Source organism: Leopardus geoffroyi, chromosome C1, assembly GCF_018350155.1.
Source record: "Leopardus geoffroyi isolate Oge1 chromosome C1, O.geoffroyi_Oge1_pat1.0, whole genome shotgun sequence".
NCBI classification, from domain to species: Eukaryota; Metazoa; Chordata; class Mammalia; order Carnivora; family Felidae; genus Leopardus; species Leopardus geoffroyi.
The window spans coordinates 42,497,577-42,516,809 of NC_059328.1; the positions used below are offsets into that span (position 1 = coordinate 42,497,577).

The 19,233-nt window shown below is 42.1% G+C and overlaps 1 protein-coding gene across 1 annotated transcript; it reads right to left on the bottom strand.

The window, feature by feature from the left end:
- Positions 1-917: 917 nt before the first annotated feature.
- LOC123597898 (cytochrome c oxidase assembly factor 7) lies at positions 918-18,947 on the bottom strand. Its single transcript, XM_045477419.1, has 3 exons — positions 18,762-18,947; positions 15,202-15,342; positions 918-2,193 (listed from the first exon to the last, which is right to left on the bottom strand). Exons 1-3 carry the CDS (start codon positions 18,865-18,867, stop codon positions 1,745-1,747), a joined length of 696 nt encoding a protein of 231 aa, XP_045333375.1. The 5' UTR covers positions 18,868-18,947; the 3' UTR covers positions 918-1,744.
- Between the last annotated feature and the right edge of the window lie 286 nt (positions 18,948-19,233).

Consider the following 19,233-nt stretch of genomic DNA (forward strand, 5'->3'; position numbering starts at 1 on the left):
TTGCTATGAACATAGGTACACCCAGAAATGGAACTGTTAGATGATATGGCCATTCTATGTTTAATTTTTTGGGGAACCACTATATTGTTTTCTTCCCCCCCCCCCCCACTATATTGTTTTCTGAAGTGGCTATATCATTTTACATTCCCACCAACAATGTGTAAGGGTTCCAATTTCTCCATATCCTTGAAAATGTTTGTCTTTTTTATTATATTATTTTTTAATGTTTATTTATTTTTGACAAAGAGAGAGAGATAGAGCATGAGTGGGGGAGGGGCAGAGAGAGAGGGAGACACAGAATCCGAAGCAGGCTCCAGGCTCTGAGCTGTCAGCACAGAGCCCAACGTAGGGCTCGAACTCACAGACCATGAGACCATGACCTGAGCCGAAGTCGGACACTCAACCGACTAAGCCACACAGGGAGCACCCCCCTTTTTTTTAATAGAACAGCCGTCCTGACAAGTGTGGGATAATTATCTCATTCTGGTTTTGATTTGCATTTCCCTAATAATTAGCGATGTTGAGCATCTTTTCATATGCTTGTTGGCTTACAGAGTTTATTTTAAACCAAACAAAAACTACTTCACATTTTAAAAATAAACTCACTTTTTAAAACTTATCTGCTCCTGGGAAGGTCCCTTTCCTCCAACAACTTGAGAAACTGGCAGGCCGAGCTTACAAACCTTCATCTACATTGCATGCCTTCCTTGTAGAACAGCTGCAAAACTGGAAGCTCAGAAACAGTAGGTGGTGACAGACCAGTCCTGTTATTGCAGGAAAATGACAAGCTTGCCCCCTAGTGACGGGTTAGGAAGATAATAGAAAAGGCAAAGGTTTACCTTAAAAGAAAAAGCACAACCACCACAAAGAACATCTCTACCCTACCCAGAATCTGGAGAGAAACTAGTAACACAAACTACTAATCAATCACAATAGTTTATTCACAGAGACAGTTAAAAAGATCCAGTTCTGAGGGACAAAATGTGTCACAAAACCTTTGCTTACAAATCCCTAGGTGAAGTTGCTTTGGGAATAATCTGTCCTTCAGCATGATGAGCAATGCCAGGTGAGTGGACTGGGGATGCTAATTTTCAACTGTGGATGCCTCCGCTAAAGCACAGCTTATATTTCATCCTCTTTGGCAATCCTGAAGCATAATGACCTTTAACTTTTATGCTGCACATCCGTCCCAATCTCTAAGAATTTATTGAAGCTCTGACTCTAAAGGCAAAAAGGAAGCCCACACCAATGATTACATAAGTCAGAGGGTGGAAGTCGTGACTATTTAACTGTTCTTAGCTCCTTAAGCCCTCTATTATGTAAGTCAAGACTCTGATTTTCAAGCCCTCCCAACTAAAATAATAATAATGATAATAATAAGGTCTGATTCCTTCAGGCACTGTGGCTGCTGAGTCTTCCTGCTCTTTGTCTCCCCTCTCCACCCCCCGCCCAGTCTCTACTGCTCTCTAGTTTGCCTTTTTTCACAGAGCACAGACTCTGAGACATAAAATCCCATAAATGTGTGTGTCTTCACAGAACACAACAGATGAAAGAATACTGACTGAAATAAACATTTCAGGCTACAACCTAGTAGGTGACACTCTGGGGTAATGGGTCTATGTAACCAGAGCTACTGACATTAAGTCCCAAGTCTTCCTGCTCCAGCAGGTTGACCTTCAAGGGCTAGGTAAGACATAGGAGGTGCCAGCCTCAAGCTGTGTGTTACTTAGAAGCATGGGCCACACTACCCAAATGTCAAAGGCTGGACATTTTTCTGCTGTTCTTTGTGCAGCTGCCGGGCCCGGTTTTTTAGCACCTCGGCCTTTGCCTCATCTTTATCTACACCATCCCCCAGCCTGTACATGCGGCTGGCATTGGCACAGGCCCAGACATGGCCCAAGTCACAGGCTTTCATTGAGTATTTACATGCCAGGCCCATGTCCTTGGGAAAGCCAGGGGCACCCTGCAGGAACATGGCACTGAGATTGAAGCAGCTGGAGGCATAGCTGCCTTCACAGGCCCTTGTGTAGTAGTCTCTGGCCTTCTCCAGATCAGGCTGGCCATCTTCATTGACCTGTCCATCATGTGCCAAGAGACCAACGTTGTGACATGCCTCCACAGACTTCCTTCCAGGCTTCTCACACGCCATCAGAAAGCAGCTGGAGGCAGCTTTCAGGTCCTGGGTCAGTCCACCTGGGAGGAAGGAAAGGGAAGAAAAAAATAAACCCAACCAGGGCAGAACCTGCATGTCTGAGGCCAAAGTTAGAGACTAATTCCTGAATAATGTTCATACATTTTGAGCTAAGGCACCATGAAAGGAAGGTGGCCTGGTATATAGCACAAAGACTTTCCAGCCTTGGAATCTTTTGTTCAAATGATATCTTATGAGGCAGACCACCCCTAAAGGAGGTGAAAGGTGGGTACTATAAGAACTACCTCATGGGATTATAGGGAGAACATGTGATCTTATAAGCACTTTGTTAAATGTTCATTAAATGTATATTGAATACATATTATTTGCCAACTACTGTTCTAGGTTCTGGAATAAACAGACACAGTCCCTACCCTTATAATCTAATGAAACAGATATTTAACAACCACACAACCTAATGTATGATTTTAAGTGTGACAAGCATTTGGAAGAAAAGTCCAGGATGCTATGAGAATGTATCATGGCTCTGACTTAGACCAGGTTAAGATCAAGGAAAGTCTCCCCAAAGAAGTGATATTTGAGATGTAATATAATGGGGAAAAAAAGAAGGAAAAAAAAAATGGAGTAAGAATTGTTCTAAGCAGGAGGAATAGGATACAAAGAGAAAAAAAGCTCATATGTCTAGAACCCAGAAATCGCTAGGGAAAAAAGGCTGTAGAGACAGGTAAGGGTCAGCTCACAGGTCTGACGCATCTTATTAAGGATCCTGTACTTTATCTTAGAAATTATGGGAAACTGATAATGGGTGACTTTAAGCAATGGTGGTGACAGGGCTCAATTTTCTCTTTAGTTTTTAGATTTTTCTTTTTAATGGAAAATTTCAAATCCCTATGTACTATCACTCATTCTCAAAAAATACAAACACTATCTTTTAACATTATTTTTTAAAGAAATCACTCCAAATCTACCACCTAAAAATAACCATCATTATCATTAAGAGAATACCATTCCAGTTAGCTTTGTAGTATATATTCAGATTACATGCTGGCTGGCTGAATGGACAGCTAGATAGAAGTATGTACTTTGAAAAATTGGATTGTATATGCTAATTTTATTTTTTAAAGTTTATTTATTTATTTCACATGTGTGAGAGCAGAGGAGGGGCAGAGAGAGACAGAATCCCAAGCAGGCTTCGTGCTATCAGTGCAGAACCTGATGTGGGGCTCAGTCACACGAACCATGAGATCATGACCTGAGTTGAAATCAAGAGTCGGATGCTTAACCAACTGAGCCACCCAGGTGCCCCTTAACTAAATCTAAGAAGTACTAACTCACAACTATAAAAGGTGAGGATACTGGTGTCTCACATTTCCTTCCATCTTTCCTCCCCCGCCCTCTACTTTTTGTTACTTCTCTATTATTTTAATTTAGGAAGACAGCATAGCACAGTGGTTAACAGAAGCCTGGACTCTGTAGCCAGAAAACCTAGGCTCCAGTCCTGGCTCCATTCCTTGCTGGCTGTGTGACTTTAGGCAAGTTACTTAACCTCTATAAGCCTCCATTTTCCTCACCTGTAAAATAAGGAAAACAGTACCTACTTCATATGTTAGAAGCTTAAATGCGTTTTTACAAAGAGCCTGGCACATACATAATAAGTGTCCGGGAAACATTGTGGCGTTTCTATGCTCTAAAGGTTTATATTATTTACATTCTATTCAGTAACCTAATAAGCCCAATAGTCATTCTAAATGGATTCCACTCATCACCAGTCTTTTCATTAGAGCTTCTCCATTCCTGAATTGTTTCTTTTGATTAACTTCTTTATTGGTTATCAAATAGATTTTTCCAGAAAAACTCATACATAGATTCTATTTCCCCTGAGTTCTTTCAGTTCTGAGAGTGTATTTGTGCCACCTTATATTTAAATAGGATATAGGTCTTGCTTTTATACACAGCCTAACAATCTATGCCTTTTACTGGAGTGTTTACTTACATTTAATGCAATTGTTGATTATAGCTGGGTTAAAATCTATAATCTTACTTATTTCCCATTTGTCCCAAATGCTTTTTGTTTTTTCTCCTTTCTTGCATTCTTTGGAATTGTGTATTTCTTTTTTAAAAGATTTTATTTCACTTTTAAGTAATCTTTACATTCAACGTGGAGCTCAAACCCATAACCCTGAGATTAAGAGTCACACTCGGGGTGCCTGGGTGGCTCAGTCGGTTAAGCGTCCGACTTCGGCTCAGGTCATGATCTCGCGGTCCGTGGGTTCGAGCCCCGCGTCGGGCTCTGTGCTGACAACTCAGAGCCTGGAGCCTGTTTCAGATTCTGTGTCTCCCTCTTTCTCTGACCCTCCCCTGTTCATGCTCTCTCTCTGTCTCAAAAATAAATGTTAAAAAAAAAATTTTTTTTTTAAATAAAGAGTTACACTCTCCACTAACCCAGCCAGCCAGGTGCCTTGAATCGTGTATTTCTTTGAATTTTTTTTTAATGTTTATTCATTTTTTGAGAGAGAGAGAGAGAGAATGAGTGGGGGCAGGACAGAGAGAGAGGGAGACACAGAATATGAAGCAGGCTCCAGCCTCTGAGCTATCAGCACATTTCGACGCGGGGCTCGAACCCATGAACCATGAGATCATGACCTGAGCTGAAGTTGAATGCTTAGCCAGCTGAGCCTTGAATTGTGTATTTCTAATAATCCATGTCATTCTTATCACTGGTTTTTTAGTTATACTTCCCTCTTCAGTGACTTATCTAGTGAACATATAACATTAATTTATCACAATCTACCACAAATATTATACCACTTCACATATAATGTAAGAATCTTAAAATACATTTTTATTCATTTACCACAGTTCCATCCTTTGTATTATTGCTATTATGTCTTACTTCTACGTATACTTTTTAATTTTACTTCTATATATAAACCTCACAATACACTGCCATTATTTTTGTTTTAAACAGTCTTTTAGAGATATTAAGAAATGAGGAAAAAAGTCTCATATCTGCATACATATTCTAATGTGCTTTATTCTTATGTATGAATCTTAGTTTCCATCTGTTATCATTTGCTTTCAATCCAAACGACTTTAACATTTTTTGTGGTGCAGGTCTGCTAATGATTCATTCCATGAGCTTTTGTCTATCTGAAAATGAATTTATTTCATCTTCATTTTTATTTTTTTAATGTTTATTTATTTTGAGAAAGAGTACATGTGCAAGAGTGGGGGAGGGGCAGAGACAGAGAGAGGGAGAGAGAGAATCCCAAGCAGGCTCCATGATGTCAGTGCAGAGCCGGACATGGGCTCGATCTCATGAACCATGAGATTGTGACCTGAGCTGAAATCAAGAGTTGGACGCTTAACCGACTGAGCCACCAGGTGCCCCCATCTTCATTTTTAAAGACATTTTTGCTAAAGTAGAATTCATGTTGGATAGTTTTTTCTTTCATCCCTTAAAGATGTTGTTTTGTCTTCTGGCTTATGTTGCTTCTGATGAAAAGTCAGGAGTTGTTCTCACCACTATTCCCTTCAAAGTCTTTCTCTGATTGCCTTTTTTTTTTAAATTTTTAAAAATTAAAAAAAAATTTTTTTTGATAGAGTCCACATGGGGAGACAAGCAGGGGAGAGGCAGAGAGAGAGAGAGGGACAGAGAGAGAGAGAGAGTTCCCAACACGTGGCTTGATCCCATGACCCATCATGGCCTGAGCTGAAATCAAGAGTTGGACACCCAACTGACTGAGCCACCTGGGTGCCCTTCTCTGATGGCTTTTAAGATTTTCTCTTTATCTTCGTTTTTCACCAAATTGGTAATAATGTGTCTAGGTATAATTTCATTGGTTACCCTCCTTGGGTTCAGTGAGTGCCATGGATCAGCAGACTGATACTTTTCATCAAATTTGGAAATTTTTCTGCTGTTATTTCTTCAAATATATACATATTTTGCCCCAATCTCTTTTCTTTCTGGGACTCTGATATACATGTGTTAGGTTGAAGAATACTGACTCCTACAGGTTGAGGCTCTTTTTTTTTTCTCATCACTTCATTTTGGGTAATATCTATAATCCTATATTCAAGTTCACCAATCTTTCAAATTGTCTATTTTGCTATTAAGCCTGTCAAGTAACTTCTCATTTCAAATATTATGTTTTTCTACTGTAGGATTTCATTTGGTTCAAGTGTTAATTTCTCTAATGTGATTTCCTAACTATTCACTCATTATGCCCATATTTTATTTTAACTTTTAAAAATATTTATACGATCTCGCGGTCCGTGAGTTCGAGCCCCGCGTCGGGCTCTGGGCTGATGGCTCGGAGCCTGGAGCCTGTTTCCGATTCTGTGTCTCCCTCTCTCTCTGCCCCTCCCCCGTTCATGCTCTGTCTCTCTCTGTCCCAAAAATAAATAAACGTTAAAAAAAAAAAAAAAAATTAAAAAAAAAAAAAAAAAAAAAAGGGGCACCTGGGTGGCGCAGTCGGTTAAGCGTCCGACTTCAGCCAGGTCACGATCTCGCGGTCCGTGAGTTCGAGCCCCGCGTCGGGCTCTGGGCTGATGGCTCGGAGCCTGGAGCCTGTTTCCGATTCTGTGTCTCCCTCTCTCTCTGCCCCTCCCCCGTTCATGCTCTGTCTCTCTCTGTCCCAAAAATAAATAAACGTTAAAAAAAAAAAAAAATTTTAAAAAAAAATATTTATTACACCTGTTTTAAATTTTTTTTTAATGTTTATTTATTTTTGAAACAGAGACAGAGCATGAACGGGGGAGGGTCAGAGAGAGGGAGACACAGAATCCAAAGCAGGCTCCAGGCTCTGAGCTGTCAGCACAGAGCCCGATGCAGGGCTCGAACTCATGGACCGTGAGATCATGACCTGAGCCAAAGTTGGATGCTTAACTGACTGAGCCACCCAGGCGCCCCTACTACACCTGTTTTAAAATATTTAACTGTTAATTTCAACATCTCTGTCATATCTAGGTGTTTCTGTTGACTGCTTTTTTTCTGTTTAGCAATTTCTTATTTTATGCTAAACACTGTACATGATACATTGTTCAATCTGGATTTTGCTATATTCCTTTGAAGGTTGTTGAACTTTTGTTCTGGTAGCCAAAATCCCTATGGCACTTGTTTGTAAGTTTTGTTAGAGCAGATTATAGAACAGTCTTGCTACTAGGGCAATCTCAGTTGAATGTAGTGTTCAATGTCTCTCCACTCGGGCTGGTTGGAATTCAAACCACTCCCATTACTGTGAAACCTCTGGAACCTCTTCTCAGTTCACAGCTCCCCAGTAGCTTTTCAATGAAGGTCTCTCAGTCTCCCTCTATGCATGTGCTGCTTAACATTAGGCCAAAGACCTAAAAGTACTCCTATATGGATTTCTGGAGTGCCTTCTCAATATAGCTTCTTTCTTCTCTAGCATTCTGTCCCTCAAATTCCAACTGCTTTATTCACCAGAAATTCTGACTTCTGCCTCATCAGTTCAGCAAAATTGTCATGCTCTCTTTGGCTTCCATCTCTGTGATAGTCTGGAAAGAACTTCCAGACAGAAAAAGTAACCATGGACGGGGCTCACATTTTATGTTTCCCTTTTCTTGAGGATCACAGCACTACACTGCCTGTTTTTCATATATTTTATCCAATCTATGGTTTATATTCTTTTTTTTCTTTTTAACTAAAGAAAAGGGTGGAATTTAATCTTCATTTATAGGATACTGCAAGATACGAAATTCCACACAGAAATAAGAAACCTATTGAGAAGAGAAGCTTCAGACAGTATACATAACTTGGAACTGTTCAAGTAGAACTGTAGTGTAAAAAATGCTATCATAGCAAACCACATTTAAAAAGAATTCTTGGGGGGGGGGCACTTGGGTGGCTCAGTCGGTTAAGCGTCCGACTTCGGCTCAGGTCATGATCTCACAGTTCGTGGGTTCGAGCCCCGCATTGGGCTCTGTGCTGACAGCTCAGAGCCTGGAGCCTGTTTCAGATTCTGTGTCTCCCTCTTTCTTTGCCCCTCCCCCACTTGCGCTCTGTCTCCCTTGGTCTAAAAAATAAATAAACATTTTAAAAAATTAAAAAAAAAAAAGAATTCTTGGGGCGCACCTGGGTGGCTCAGTTGGTTAAACATGTGACTCTTGATTTTGGCTCAGGTCATGTTCTCACGATTGTGAGATCTTGCTCCATGTTGGGATCCGCACTGAGCAAGGAGTCTGCTTAAGATTCTCTCTCTCTCTCTACTTCTTTTTTAAATTTTTTTTTAATGTTTATTTTTGAGAGAGAGAGACAGAGTGTAAGCAGGGGAAGGGCAGAGAGAGAGGGAGACACAGAATCTGAAGCAGGCTCCAGACTCCGAGCTTCCAGCACAGAGCCCGATGCAGGGCTTGAACCCACAAACTGAGAGATCAGTTTGTGATCTGATCCTGAGCCGAAGTCAGATGTGTAACTGACTGAGCCACCTAGGCACTCGCTCTCTCTCTATTTCTGCTCCTCTCCCAAGCTTGTATTCTCTCTTTCTCTAACATAAAAATAAAGTAAAATTTAAAAATTTTAAAAAGAGTTTTTGGGGCACCTGGGCAGCTCAGTCAGTTCAGCAGCCAACTCTGGAATTTGGCTCAGGTCGTGAGCCCAGGGTCATGGGATTGAGCCCTGCATCAGGCTCTGCACTGAGCATGGAGCCTGCTTGGGATTCTCTTTCCCTCTCTCTCTCTCTCTTCCTCTTCCCCACTTATAAGAGCACTCTCTCTCTTTAAAATAAAATAAAAAGTAAAAATAAATAAAAAATAAAAAGACTTCTTAGTAGAGAAACAGTAAGATAAACGTATAGCAAACATAGTACACAACAAACAACTTTCTGCCTCAGCTGTACAATCTAAAAGTTAAAGGTTCCAGATCTGCAATCCTGAACTGAGAATGTATAGCATTTGGAGGTAATTTCTGGCACATTTTTTTCCCCTCTTCTTCTACAGAGAAATACTTCTCAGTTGAGTGCAGTGAAGCTTTGTATAAAACTCATGGTTTTGTGGAGCTTCAATTTTGTCCAAACCTCCACTTTCTTCAATCATTATGCTAAGTTTCTCAGTTTCACCTAGTTTCTTAGCAGCCTGAAAGATATTTGAAATAGCGTTCAGAATAACCCCAGCATCTTCCACAGTTAAGAGGTTCATCAGTGGTTCTATTATACCACAATGAATAAGATTTATAATCTATTCAACTGGCCCACCAGTTGAATAGTTGGTCACAGCCCATACAGCTTCCTTTTGTGTTTTAAAGTTTTCCTTAGAATGCCAGTGAGAAATGGGATTAACCCATGATTCGCAACTTGCTGTGTCTGGTGCCGGCAACCAGCTGTGATGTTTCACACTGTCCACACTGCTTCCTTCTGAGTATTAGTTTGGGGCTGGGGAAGATGGCAAGTGCTCCCACTTCTATTACAACATGAGTCGGTTCATCTGTCCCAGTGACAATACTTCCTATGGCTCTTAGCACAGAAGTCACAATTGACAATTTAGGAGCTCTTAGAAGCATTACAAGTTGGGGCACAACTCCCCTTTCAACAACCACTTTTATCTGCTCATTTGGACCACCAGTCTGGTAAGAAATGGTCCAGCAGGTATCTGCCAATACTTCTGGATCACCATAATGCAGAAGAACTAAAATAGGAAGAAGTTGTTTAACAGCATCTACAGGAGTACAGGATCCTTTCTGTAACAAAAATTTGGAAGCGTCCAGATAAGATTACCTAAGTAACCACATGCTACAGACGACATATCAGAAACTGCAAGAAGGGCCAACAGTGGGTCAAATGTACCATACTTGAAAACCAAATCTCAGAAAACTGAACTATCGCGTACAATGTTTCCTAGAGCTCATACGGCTTGTTCACTGATGCGAGCATGGGAAGATGTCAATGGAGAAATGAATGCTGGGACAGCACCTCTATCTACCACAGCCTTGGTCTGTTCTGATATTCTAGAAGCAATGTTAGTGAGAGCTCAAGCAGATTCAACTGAATGGGATTACAAACAATTCTGTCCAAAAAGGACACAAATTTTGGAATGAAACCAAGCCAGATGATGTTCTCTATGGGGGCTGCTTTTCCCCAGAAAGCAGTTTCTTAGCAGCTTGAGTAGCCTGGAGGTGGCTTTCCAAATTGTTGCTATTTATGCTTTTGACAATGCTGTTAACAGATCAACTTACACTGCCCTGGTTGTTGTGGAGAAGTAGATTTATTAGGAAATTAGCTTACGTTTCTCCTTTTCAGCATCCAGTCTTCCTTCTTAGCTTTCCTCAGGTCCATATTAACTTCTACTTGACACCACCTCATTTTTATACTGTCTTTCCCCTTGTTCTTGAATCTGTTAAGGTGGGCAGCTGGTGAACTGCAGTGTCATTGGAAGACTGGGTTGTGACACAGAGGGAGAAAGCTACAAAGGCCAACTCAGGCTTCCACAGAAAGCACAGGCTATGGGTTGGCTGCCCTCAAAAACATCCACCACAGCTCAGCCCAAGACAGTGTCCATGGTTTATATTTTTACAAGTTCATTTTAGGGGTGCCGGGGTGGCTCAGTTGGTTAAATGTCATACGCTTGATTTTGGCTCAGGTCATGATCTCACAGTCGTGAGATGAAGCCCCACTTCGGGCTCCATGCTGAGTGTGGAGCCTGCTTGTTTGGGATTCTCTCTCTCCCTCTCTTTCTCTGCTCCTCCCTTGCTCATGCTATCATAAAATAAACTTTTTTTTTAAAGTTCATTTTAGTTCCTTATGGAAAGAGGATTAGAGACCTGCATTAATCTCCTAACTGTAATTCAAGCAGGAGAGGAAGGCAGCTTGGATAAGAATGATGCAGGAGAGGGAGAGAGGGCAGATTTGAGACATATTTTGGAGATAAACTGGCTATTAGCTACTACTAGAGAGAGATCCACTTGCTAGGGTAGAAGATAATGGGCATAATAAATTGGGGTGAGAAAAAACAATTAAGAATTCCATATCTGATTTAAGTTAAAAAAATTTTTTTTTCAATGTTTATTCATTTTTGAGAGAAAAAGAGAGACAGAGTGCAAGCAGGGGAGAGGCAGAGAGAGAGCGAGACACAGAATCTGAAGCAGGCTCCAGGCTCTGAGCTGTCCACACAGAGCCTGACACAGGGCTTGAACTCACAAGCTGTGAGATCATGACCTGAGCCAAAGTCAGACCATTAACCAACTGAGCCACCCAGGTGCCCCTGATTTGTTAAGTTTGACATGCCAATGATAATTCTAAGTAGATAGGTCTAATAAAAAATCAGGTACGTGTGGTCTGAAGCTCACAAAAGCAATCTAGATTAGAGATAAAAGATCTGTTTGCGGGGTGCCTGGGTGCTCAGTCAGTTGAGCATCAGACTCAATTTCAGCTCAGATCATGATCCCAAGGTCATGGGATTGAGCCCCACATCAGGCTCTGTGCTGACTGTGGAGCCTGCTTAAGATTTGCTCTCTCTCTTCCTCTGCCCCTCTCCCCAACTCACGCTCTCTCATAAATAAATACATAAATACATACATACATACATACATACATGAATTTTTTAGATAAAAAAGATTCATTTGCAATTGTCATCAACTTATCTGAGCTTTCATGTCCTCCTCTAAAGCAATCCCACTTTTTAGAAGAGGAAATTGAAGACTCTTAAACAGAAGGGAAACAAAAGTTATCTATTGTTACCACCACCTAGAGACCATCATTACTTAATTTTTGGTGTATTTCCTCCTAGCACTATGTAGTTTTTTATGTAGTTTGTTCTTTTTTTTTTTTTTTTTTTTTTAAGTAATCTCTGTGCCCAACACGGGGCTCAAACTCACAACCGTGAGATCAAGAGTCCCACGCTCTACTGACTGAGCCAGCCAGTCGCCCCAATTTGGTCTCTTTACATTTGTAATCATGAACCTTCTTCGCGCCCCATTAGAAACCCTTCTTAATATCTGTTTTATTGGCTGCATATTTCCTCAAAGACATATGTGTCAGAGTTAACTTCTACTTCTTTTCATAGGACACATAGATTGTTTCACAAGAATAGTTCAAAGTTGATTTCCTATATGAAAACATTTGGCCAACGTATTCCTTGGATGTGCACACTCTAAGTGTGCAATCCAGAGTAACTTCTGCAGCACAACCAGACCTGTTCACATTGATAAAACGTTTTACAATTTAACAAAGCAGTCACATCTATTCTCATTTGATGCTCAGAAAAATCCTATGAAGAAGGTATGAGTGGACCTTCTTACTCTAATTTTGTCAACAAAGAAATTGCTACTCAGAGAAAGAAAATGCCTTGCCAGATGCTACACTGTCTAAAAGTGGGTTCTTTGGCCTCCCACTCTTTTCCTTGCCCCAAGCTATCCTTGGTAAAAGAGTTATTAACCTGTCTGTGTCAAGAAAGGACACGGGGTGATTTTTTAGCAAAAAGCAAAAGCAAAGCAAAAAGCAAAAAGCAAAAGCAAAAAGACTGGAAAATTCTTTGGCTCAGAACTAGGCAGGGGGAGTCAACAGTTTTGGCTTTTAAACATGGCAGGGCCCAAGGTCTGCTAAACAGCAATCCAAAATGGCTTGAGTAGCAAAGATCAGCTAACAGGATCTTCCATGACCACTTTGGTTTGAACATCCAGAGAAATTTAACAGGATTAAGTACTGATCTCTAAACACTCTGTGTTCTTTCACACCCACATACCTTCTCTTTGCCTGAGATAACTCTTATTACCACCTCCACCAAACAAACCACACTCTGTCCTTCAAGGACCAGTTTGAATGCTGCCTCTTCTGCGACAGCACCCCCTGTGTCAACACTGAACACACACTCCCAGCACTGACCCTCTATAGTATTTTACATATCTCTCTGAAGATGCTTCTCAAGCTCTCCCAGGTGTAACAGGTATTAGAGTCCTCCTTCCCTCCCTCTACTGGTCCATACTTAATTCATTCTCTCACTAAAGACAGTAAAAGTGTGCTCAATAAAGTAACATCTAAAAGAAAAAAATGTCAATATACAATCATTAATCACATCAATTTGTCTAATAAGAGAACAATTTGAGGGCCTCTTTTGTTTTCTCTAATAAGAAATTCAAAGTCCTTGTGAAAAATATAGTAAAAAACGGTTTTAAAAAGATTACTTAACATTAAAGGGGGTGGGGGAAAATGCCTGGCTGGCTCAGTTGGTAGAGCATGTAACCCTTAATCTCAGGGTTTTGAGTTTGAGCCTCATGTTGGGTGCGGAGATTACTTAAATCGGGTGAACGTCCAACCTCAGCTCAGGTCATGATCTTGCAGTTTGTGAGTTTGAGCCCCACATCAAGCTTGCTGCTATCAGCCTGTCAGCACAGAACCCCCTTCGGATCCTCTGTCTCCCTCTCTCTGTTCCTCCCCCATTTGCACTCTCTCAAAAATAAATAAACATTAAAAAAAGAAACATTATTTTTTAATGGGCTAATTAACATTCCATCCAATGGAGGTAACATTATTTATTTAACTAAGCTGCTACTGTTGGCACACAGGTTTTAGGGGTTTTTTTTTTAATCATTATTTTAATGAAATTGTGTATTACCTGTAAACTGTAAGTTAATGAAAATAAAATTTTGCCAGATAAATAATACTAGGGTATCTTTTCACATAACTTTTACTTGCATTTCCAGTTATTTCCTTAGGAAGGACACTAGGAGAATTATTAGGTCAAAAAAATGCCTCTCTGCTCCATCAAGGGAAGCTGATATTCCTGCTGATGCTAAACTTTCTTCAAAATAGTGACTACCACAGGCCCCACGTCCCATGTGAAAGCAGAAATAGTTCACACAACTCCAGAGAATTAAAAAGACACCCTCTTCATCAAACTTTCACTGAATATCTTTCTAACCAGGCTTGGCTGGGCCCTGGGAACAAGAGATCAATGAATCATACAATCCTCAAAAAAACAGTTGCCTGTCAAAGGTCATATTCTCTATTTGTGGTGTTTTTAAAATATGCCCATAAATTCTTTGCTATTCTTTCCTTCAAAAGCCTGGATGTTAGTTCTCTCCTATTAGTGTGGACTGGACTGATTCACTTCTAACAAACAGAATGTGATAGAAATGAAAAACATGTGACCTCCAAGGGTAGATCATAAAAGACACCGTGTCTTCTGAAGATGCTTCTCAAGCTCTCCCAGGTGTAACAGGTATTAGAGTCCTTCTTCCCTCCCTCTACTGGTCCATACTTAATTCATTCTCTCACTAAAGACAGTAAAAGTGTGCTCAATAAAGTAACATCCCACTCTCTTTTGGATCACTCACTATGGAGGAAAGCAAGATGCCATGTCAAAATGACACATAAGCAGCCCACAGACAGATCCCTGTCACAAAAAATGGAGGTCTCCTGATAAGAGCGAGAAAGGAACAGAAGGCTTTCCTAAGAGCCATGTGAGTGAGCCATCTTAGAACTGAAAACTCTAGCTCCAGTCAAGCCTTCAAATGACTCTAGCCCCAACTCCCTGGCTAATGTCTTAACTGCAACCTCATTAGAGATCCTGGGGCATATAGCTAAGCAGATCCCAAATTCCTGACCTATAGAAACCATGTGAAATAATAACTTTGTTGGAATAATTTCTTATTTAGCAGTAGATGATTTAAACACTACTCACTACTATAGTGATAACTGCAATTAGGGAATGAGGAGAAAAGACAGATGGCAGAGAATTAATAATTGGTCCCTTCCTCTGTGGCAGGCACATGCTGATGTCTTTACCTGCATTATCTTATTATACTTATTTAATATTACTTAATAGCAAGTACTATTTTTTCTCCATTTTACAGGTGATATAACTGAGGCAGAGTTAGAGTGAATGGGCCAAGGTCCCACTTCTTGCTAATAATATTTCCTAAGGTCTGCCTAACTTGAAAGGCTATGTTCTTCCACCTTGAACTCTCTCCAAATCTTCCCACAATGTGCTTGCCCACAGCCTGGCCAGTGAGGACCCTGAGGTCCTGAGCATGAGGCTCAGGATGTCATGCCAGTACTACCATCAATGACAATGACCAAAGAAAGTAGGCACCACCTTACCTTTTCCGGTCACATAATAAGCCCCCAGTTTATAGCAGCTATCACTGTGTTTGTTCTCTTCACAGTTGAACTTCAATACCTTGGCAGCCTCCTCAAAATTCTTCTGGATCCCTTCCAAATAGTCCACCAACCGATAGCATCCTGTGAGGAGAAGGCAAGAGCTGTTCTTCATGTCAGGGGTTGCTGCTCAGCAGTGGGGAGGGCTGAGGTGTGGCAGGCCAGAATGTGTCTTTTATTGAGGACCAGCTTCTTTCTGTCCTCCTGAGGTGTAGCAAGGTGACCTCACCACAAAGAATGCAGGTGGTGCTCAGCCATTCCTACAATTGGCATTGTCTGTCCTTAGCCAGGGCTGAGCCATGTACAGTCTGGGGAGACAGTGGCCACTATTCTGGCTCCACCAGTCACCAGCCATTCTGGTGGAGCCCTTCTGCTCCCTGTTAGCCAGGGCCAAAGATCCACTGCCTTTCATGACTGAAACTTTGCTACCTTTGGAACTTCCCAGGAAGTTCAGCAATAAAACACCGAAAACCAAAAGGGTCCGTGGGCTAGTCTTTGTAGTAGCAAGAAAGTGGTGTTTCCCTGACTATATTCCTCAGCCAGGCTGAGAATGAGAAGCCCAAAGACTGAGTAGAAATGGTAGCTACTAAAGAAGTTGGAAACAGACTCTCCCTTTTTAGCAGTCTCTAATCCCAGTGAGTATCTTCTTAACATCTCTCCCCCCGTCCCTTCTTCATTCCAAATGACACTCATGTCATTAATTTTCCTTCAACAAATATTTGAGCTTCTATGTGCGACCATGTACCACACACTGTTATAGATGGTGGGCATACAGTCACTTCCCCTCCTAAAAATTACATTCTAGAGGAGGGAAAAAAATAAGTAGATAGGTGAGCCAGATGCATTTATATTTTTTAAGACACATTTAAACAGTAACAAATGTTATGTGATTGAAATAAAACAGGGTAAGATAGTTTGTTGTGCAAACTGCCGGAATAGTTACGAGACTGGGCAATCGGGGAGGACCTAGTAAGGACTTTAATGTCTGAGCTGAAATGTGAATAACAAGAATGAACTAATGATTTAAAGACAATAAAACAGGAAGGGGGCAGAAAGTCCCAGGCACAAGAAACAATAAATTAAAAGACCCCAAAGAGGGAATAAGCTTGGTACAAATAAGGTATTATGTGGCTGGATCGAGGAGAAAAGGGGTAGGAAATGAAGAGAGAAAGAGGGGGACGAGATAACAGGGCATTGTGGAACACAGGAAGGAGTTAGGATTTTATTCCAGGTCAATGGCAAATCACTGGAGGGTTTTAAGAAGGGTAGTGATAGAGGCCCCTGGGTGGCTCAAGTCGGTTGAATGTCCAACTTCGGCTCAGGTCACAATCTCACAGTTCATGGGTTCGAGCCCCACGTCAGGCTCTGTACTGACAGCTCAGAGCCTGGAGCCTGCTATGGATTCTGTCTCCCTCACTCTCTGCCCCTCCCCTACTTGCGCACGTGCGCACTCTCTCTCTCAAAAATAAATGGATATTAAAAAAAAAATTAAGAAGAGTAGTGATATGATTCAATTTGCATTTTTAAAAGGTTATTCCAGGGGGCACCTGGGTGGCTCAGTCAGTTAAGCATCCGACTTCAGCTTGGGTCATGATCTCATGGTTCGTGAGTTCAAGCCCAGCATCAGACTTGGCGCTGACAGCTGGGAGCCTTGGGCCCTGTTTCCATTCTGTGTCTCCCTCTGTCTCTGCCCCTCCCCCTGCTCATGCTCTGTCTCTCTCTCAAAAATAAGTAAATATAAATAAATAAATAAATAAATGTCATTCCAGTATATGTTTGTATATGCCCAGATGAATATAGAAGAACAAGATGCATGAGGGGGTATACTCCAGTAATGGTGACAACCAACATGTTGTTTTGTTACTTAAAAATCTAATAAGACAGCATTTACTAGAACAAAATGAAATTTTAACTATCAGTTTGAAGGTAGATAACAGATTTTAAGGGAATGAGCATGCAAACAGAGAGGTTAGAAGGCTATTTTAGTTATCCTGGTAAGAGATCATGATGACTTCAAAAGACAGTAGGTATAGTCACTATTGCCTCCTCTCAGGCTCTATGTCTAAAGTTCTGCAGCCAGTCCTTGTATGCCCACCCTTCCCCATTCCAATGCTTAGTATACTCTCCAGAGTACATTACCATGAACTCTCTCCTCAAAAACATGTATGGCTCTTCACTGCCTACAGAATAGTCTAAATGCCTTACCCTGGCATTCAAGGCCTGACACACCTCACTCTTCAATCTTATTTAACTACACTACAGTCTCGCTTCAACCTTCCAGAAGACAGCATTCTATTCTCCCACCATCTCCTCCATTATCAACAGTTGCCTGCTCCTCCTGACCTCCCCCCAGAAGTCTTTCCCGACAATCCTGCTCCTCAGTGACTCCAACTCCTCTTAGGACACAGGTGAGCCCTCAAAGAACCACCCTGGGTTCTTATTAAGCCATCATACTGCAGAGCAACTCTGGTTAGTTGGTTAGCTTCAAGAAATAGCTATATCATATTCTGGAAACCAGATTGCAAGCTATTAGAAGATAAGACTAGTGGGGTGCCTGGATGGCTCAGTCGGTTAAGCATCCGACTTCAGCTCAGGTCATGATCTTGCGGTTTATGAGTGTGAGCTCCAGGTTGGGCTCTGGGCTGACAGCTCAGAGCCTGGAGCCTGCTTCAGATTCTGTGTCTCCCTCTCTCTCTGCCCCTTCCCTGCTTGTACTCTGTCTCTGTCTCTCTCTCTCTCAAAAATAAACATGTAAAAATATAAAAAAAAAAAAAAAAAAGAAGGTAAGACTAGTGTCATTTTTCCCCCCTTTCTAAACCACTCACCTGGTGGGCGAGCCCACACCAGGCTGCTCTGGGTGACCTCTTTTGGATACCAATATCCACCCACACACTCAAGTCAACTCAATGTTCCCAGAACACAAGGGGCACATTCATGCCTCAGGGCCTTTTCTTCACTAGATGTTACCTCTGCCTAGCATTGATCTCACAGACCTTCAAGGCTTAGTTCAAATATAACTTTCTCAATGACTACCTTTGACCCTTAATTCAAAATTGCCCTCCTCAACTCCCTATACGTCAGCCCTTTTTTCCCATTGCACTAATGACTAGATTCTAACACACGATTTCATGTATATCCTTACGTTTATTGTCCAATTCCCTCCACTAGAATGTAAGCTCCAGAAGGACAGGGAATTTTATCTGTTCATTGATGTATCCCCATCGCTCTACCCCCAGCACCCAAGCACTTCTCTTCGTACCCGCCCCGGCCTCCAGGCTCTGTCCCTCCTAGTATGCCGCCGCTGCAATCCCCGCAGGTCCTCGAGAAACCCAACCTGTTCCTCTCCAACACACACAACGTCGTTATCGTCCCATTGCGTCCCAACGAGTCCCCGGCCGGAGACCCCTTCCAGACCTCTTCCAGAGGTTGCTAGTGACCCGTCTAGCCCCCTCCCCTCCCCCATGCGTCCCCACGTGTCCCCAGGCTGCGCCGGAGGCGCTCACCGTTCGGGTCCTTCTCGCGGTAGCACTGGTAGTTGCACTCCACCTCCATGTTTTCCAGAAAGGACTTCACCTGCTCCTCGTCCTGGAAGTCCACCAAGCCCGCCATGGCCCCTGCTCGCTCAGCCGCCTTTAGCCGGCCGCTCCTCCCCTGGTGGTTCTGCACACCCGCCCCGCGGTCACGTGAGCCAGCGGAGGGGCGGGGCCTGGGGGCGGGCAGCGGAGGTCTGCGCTCACCCGTATCCCGGAAGGGGGGGCGCAGTGAACCTAAATCCTTGAGCTATTGAGGCCTCAAGCTGTTTGGCTGACACGTCTCTTGCTATGTTCACTCCTTTCCTAAAACTGGTGACGATCTTTGTGCAACACTTTTTTCTGAGCCGGCTTTGTGCCCTAATGATTTTCTGCCTGCAGTTATTTATTTCTTCATTCATTCATTCGTTTGTTCGGGGATCTCCAAGTGCCTACTGTGTGCCTC

What these genes read in the sequence shown, in the direction of transcription:
- LOC123597898 (XM_045477419.1), bottom strand. Translation starts at nt 18,867, where the DNA reads ATGGCGGGCTTGGTGGACTTCCAGGACGAGGAGCAGGTGAAGTCCTTT. An exon ending in CCGCGAGAAGGACCCGAACG is followed by an intron (nt 15,343 to 18,761) that starts GTGAGCGCCTCC and finishes TTCTCCTCACAG; the next exon opens with GATGCTATCGGTTGGTGGAC. An exon ending in TTATTATGTGACCGGAAAAG is followed by an intron (nt 2,194 to 15,201) that starts GTAAGGTGGTGC and finishes CCTTCCTCCCAG; the next exon opens with GTGGACTGACCCAGGACCTG.